The 5,000-nt window shown below is 42.9% G+C and overlaps 1 protein-coding gene across 3 annotated transcripts in view; it reads right to left on the bottom strand.

Annotated features, from left to right (window-relative positions):
- Nucleotides 1-5,000, bottom strand: part of LOC122251688 (uncharacterized) — a 132,184-nt gene that overhangs the window by 853 nt on the left and 126,331 nt on the right. For 2 of the 3 annotated variants that reach the window (XM_043013784.2, XM_043013785.2), the window contains exons 7-8: nt 3,127-4,019; nt 1-2,975 (exon numbers count right to left, since the gene is read on the bottom strand). The exon at nt 1-2,975 is cut by the window's left edge and continues 853 nt beyond it. In XM_043013784.2, the coding sequence (XP_042869718.2) occupies nt 3,157-4,019 (863 nt within the window). In that variant the 3' untranslated portion in view covers nt 1-2,975; nt 3,127-3,156. Of the gene's footprint in view, nt 2,976-3,126; nt 4,020-4,597; nt 4,725-5,000 lie in introns of all 3 variants that reach the window. The other variant, XR_015191281.1, reaches the window with a different exon arrangement.

Raw genomic sequence — 5,000 nt, 5'->3', positions numbered from 1 at the left:
TGAAGGTGTCTCCACATGACAGGGCAGTCAACTAGATGGGTAGCCACTCCATCTGAGTTTACGAATGTTGCGGTTGGTTATATAATCTCTGTGTCTACTACACCTGCTAGGGAGACAATAGGACGGCAGATAAGCACACAAGAGTGGGCCTACGCAGAGCTCAAGCTGGACCAAGACACAAGCCAGGCTGACCCTCATGCACCAACACCGAAGGGAGGAGGGGCCTTCCATCCCTGCGACTCCGACTGCTGGAGCCAAGTAAGATGTGGTGGTGATAAAGGCAGCCGTCACGCCTTAACAGTGCAACTCCCCAAGTGGAGATTGTTGCTTGGACTACTCTAGGCTGGCCTAGGTTTCTGGGGGCAGCGGGAGCACAGGTTCCAAGCGACTACTGCCACTAACCAGGGAATGAGATCAAGTAATACTGCCTCCATCCTAAAGGGAAGAGCATATCAGTAAAATAAACGATTTATTGTAGGTAGTGACAGCATGGTTTGTCTCATTGTAAATTGCTGGAATTTGCATTTAGGGATGGAGGCAGAGCCCCAAGCCCGTGCAGAGCCTGGCAACCCTCGATGGTAGTGGAGAAAGGTTCCTGACCCCTCCTCTATAGGATGCTGGACTAGCCTGCTTCCAGGCAGACCAATCAGGCTTCTGCCCGTACTGGGAGACAACTAAATGCCAAGAAACATACTCTAGTAAACCTCGCGCCATACAAAACTCATTGACCAGAGCTAGCCAGCCAGCTCGGCAAGTAGAAAACGATAAGGAAAGAGAATGAACTTTTGGAGACTGTGGTGCCTCACCTTGTATATTAGAGGATGCCAGCACAACGACACTTGGCACCCTCGTCCAACAGTGCCTTGGCTTACGGCTTCTTAGTGTGCAGATTCTTACAAATGGCAAATCATTAATGGAACTTCAAATCAAAGTATATGGTGATGGGGAAAATTATCGTTGGATTTTTTGTTAGCTTTGTTCGTTATCACATTAATGTAAATTTTGTTCTTTAATTTCACGATCCCTTGAACGATACGTGTTTGAAAGTTTCATAGTTAGTTACAAGCAATTTTTTCAAAACATCGAAATATTTCATATGTCAAATATGAAAAGAGTAAATAAAGCATACATTATCATATCTTTACTCCATATGTAATAAATATAACAATAATTTAATATCTTCTATTGTTACTCCCGTAAGTCCATTAGTGTAATTTTAATTAAATTCATGATGACGTCTAGCCACAAATAACATTCAGATTTTAAGTGAAGCTGAGTGGAACTTGGCATTCAATATATCAATGAACTTAGGCTGGTAACCGAATTCGCCAACAGCTATTTTTAGTAGGAGTGCTGTATTTTTTGCTATTATTTTCCTTGGTCATATCTTAATTATCATAAATATATATCTCCACATATAATTTTACCCCTTAGTCACCGGCAAATAATAATTTCAAGGCACTACTTGCACCTAAGAAGATCATATTGTATATCCATTTACAATACAGGATCCCCTGAAAAAGAAATATAAAGTTCTGAAGATTGTAAAGGCAATTCAGTATTTCTTCCTTTGCATGAACTTAATGCATATATGTAGTTTTTGTAGTACAATAATGATGAAAAATGTATAAAGTTATAAATATAATCCATTTATGGACATGCAGTGAAGAGGACTTATTTATTTTTAGTAGTCAATGTTTTAAATACATCCTGGAACAACCCTAAAGGCAATTAAACCCGAAAGAATATAATGAAAATGTTTTTGAGTGGGAGATAGCAGACTGAGACAAGCAGTTCTGGTACAAACTGGCACCTGTCCCTATACCATTCATCTTTGTATTGAAAACAAAATATATCATTCCATGCTCACTCATGTTACAAAGAGAGAAATTTACAACTAAGAGTAAAGAAGGAAAGACAAATTATATACACCGAATAATATCTAATGAAATCACTTCAATCAAATTAAGTGGTCTAGCCAATCCTAGTCTTGTAAATGCAAAGTCAATCAAGGCACATTCCATTGTGTATAAACACCATCGCTCGAGCCACATCCTCAGTATTTACACTAACACTTCACTCTCACATTTTGTTGCTGAACAGAAGCACTAGACACTTACAACATTTTAAACACAGAGCTTAATATATAGTCTATATGGCTATGTACAAGTATACATGTCTTTTGTTCTTTGATCCCCAGGATCTGACCAAGCAAAACTGGCGTGCACAACTCAGAACACAAGTGCTCACAGACAGAGCACACAAGTCCAAGGAAGATCGTATGAGCTGTCCAGTGCTCCAGAAGAGCAGTGGTGCTCACGACGTTTCCTCATGCTTCCCGATGGATTCATGTGCAGGTGATGACGGCGCAAGGGCACAGTCAGCCCACAGGCCAGTATTCGTTGCTTTGACCATGTGGTGGCTCTGCAAGCCCAACCAAGGTCATCAGCTACAATACGGGACTTACTAGTGGCTGGGTCTACTGAGGGTGAGAAAGGAACTCACTCCAGTCTTTTAGCATCTCAATTGGTGGACACGTGCGCATACTGTCCCAGGCACCATGGATCCAATGCAGGCTTGCTTATATCTATGACTACTTGTTTCTTTGGCTTGCTTACACTACACTGTGGCACCTCACAACCCTATGCTCCTTGCTAGTTATCTGCAGCTTGCCAGACATTCAATCCACTTGACCCTCTGGATGATTCTGGCCAGGACTCCTCGACTCCTCTTGTGGTTGAAGCTTCAATCATGGCCAGCTGCCTGACCATTCAGGAACAACTTAAGTCACATGACCCTTGCAGTGCCATTGACAGCAGCGGAGCACCATAAGTGCAGCTGAGTATTATTGAAATCACCAACACCAGCTATTCAAGACAGAAGTGATGGGTCATCACACTATCAATCTTTCCACTCCTTTTCCACTTCACAGGTGGAGTGCAGGGACGCTCTTGCATTCAACATAAAGCTTTTTTCTGCAAAACAAAGAAAAATTGTAACAATTAATCTATAATCTCGGAGAGTAAAGCAAAATGAATAATAAAGTTGGTCTACAATATTTTTCAATGTCTAAACTTTTTACTCCATAAGACACTGCGCGACAACACAATCAGAACAGCTGCTTACCTCATAATGCCCCTGTGTGGAAATATTGCGTCACTGGCGTTGGTTCTCCTGGTGGGGCGTGGTAAAGAAGAGTGGCGGGGTTGGTGTATTGGAGTCCATTGGTGAAGACCAGGACACTCCAGCCTCACTCGTACTCTGGTCCCATGAACTTTTAGCTGGTTCATTTGTATGTCCCTCTATAGAACTGCTGTGTGCATGTGAATCTCTCTCTTCTGGGAAATGCTGCTGATGACGGTGTCCATGACGTGTCCGACTGTGGGGATTCGTGGGTTGAATGCGCTCACCTTCCTTGCGGTTCTCGGATTGCAGAGCTGGTGACTGTGGGTGTCTGACCAAGGGTGGATTTTCGAAAGAATCATGTCCAACTCTTCTTTTTAACTGATTCCTCGTAGTAGGAAGCTTGTGGTAATCGGGGTAAGGCTGCTGTGGATGTGGCTGCCGTGTGTCCAAGGGGCTCGATGGCATGATGCGCTGACCTATGCGGCCCCTTCGACGAGGACTTTGAGGGAGATTGAGGTCTGAAAGATGTGCTTCTAGCAGAAAGGGGTCCTGGGTTGTGTGGTGTGCAGGGAGGTGGTCCGAAGAGGAGGGGTTCAGTGGTAGCACACTGGCAGTGGGGCGGAGGTTGCTTCTTGTCACTGCTGGGTTGTGCGGCCCAGCAGTTTGGTGTGGCTTGGAGGAGTGAGGGGCAGGACGCGTATAACGGGGCCAGTAGGCATGTCCGGTATGGGTGGGTGACCAGCTCAGAAGGTGAGGCTTCGTCCAAGGAGACACCTTCTGCTTGTGGGCCAAACTCTGTTGCAATAGCTCCCACAGTGCAGTGGGCTGATTTCGTGGACATCGTAGACCGCGAGAGTGTCGGAGATGCCTCAGCGGACCTTGACAGTTTCGACCTGTAATTATAAATCCCCATGAAAAAGTATCCCCGAAAACAACCAGCAAATTGTCAGCCTTTGTTACTTGATATACAGCTGGAAACAACACTGGAAATCACTGTTTAGATTTTTGTATGATGTATGAATTTACTGTACTATGAAAATGGACTGAATATCAATACTAACAAAATAAATACGGAAATACATTACCTTCTACAAATATTACACTGATCATGCGAATTACAATACGCTAAACATACAGGACGTGCAGCATTCATGGCATACATCTTACCTTTCAATTTGTGTCCATATCTTAAGATCACAAAATTCCATAAACATTTGCTCTCTATTTAAAAGGTCATACGCTATATCTTTTAACGCAATGGATAAAAAGCCCCTAAAACTTTTTTTTTATCAAAAGCTAAAATTAAAACAATTAGAATTAATTTCCTATTAGGTACTGAGACTATCCAAACATATATCATAATACCTCATATGGGATAGAACACCTTTCAGAAAGAAAGAAATTTGTCATTTGAACCTAGATCCCTCCTAATATCTTCTAGCTTACTCATCTGTCAATCGGGTGAGCTCACCTGGAGAATCTGCAGGTAACCAGAGTCAAGGCAAGTGTTAGTGTGACCAGGCCAAGCATAGTAGCCAGGTAGACCAGCAGGTACGAGGGGATGGCGTGTGAGCCAGCATGTATGGGCCTCGGGGCACCTGCAGGAATTATATGTACACCTACCACCACAAAATCTTGCCCAAATGACTGGCAAGAAGCATTAATGGTATGGAAAGAGGGGGGGGGGAAGGATTGGGGGAGGGAATCTGATAGCTTTACCTAAAACATTACTGTTATCGGGAAATTAAAAGGTTAGGTATTTTGGGATTACAAAGCACTAATAAAATTGTACAATAAACTGTAACCGAGTAAATGATAAAATCTATCAAGCAGGTAGTAAACAATATAACTAAGTTCCATTAATGTTATTGCTT

The sequence above is a fragment of the Penaeus japonicus genome, unplaced genomic scaffold, assembly GCF_977035675.1.
Source record: "Penaeus japonicus unplaced genomic scaffold, GWHDUDI00000001_assembly GWHDUDI00000009, whole genome shotgun sequence".
Classification (NCBI taxonomy): domain Eukaryota; kingdom Metazoa; phylum Arthropoda; class Malacostraca; order Decapoda; family Penaeidae; genus Penaeus; species Penaeus japonicus.
Note: the sequence above shows the minus strand (reverse complement) of the source record. Positions and strands in the feature narration are given on the sequence as shown.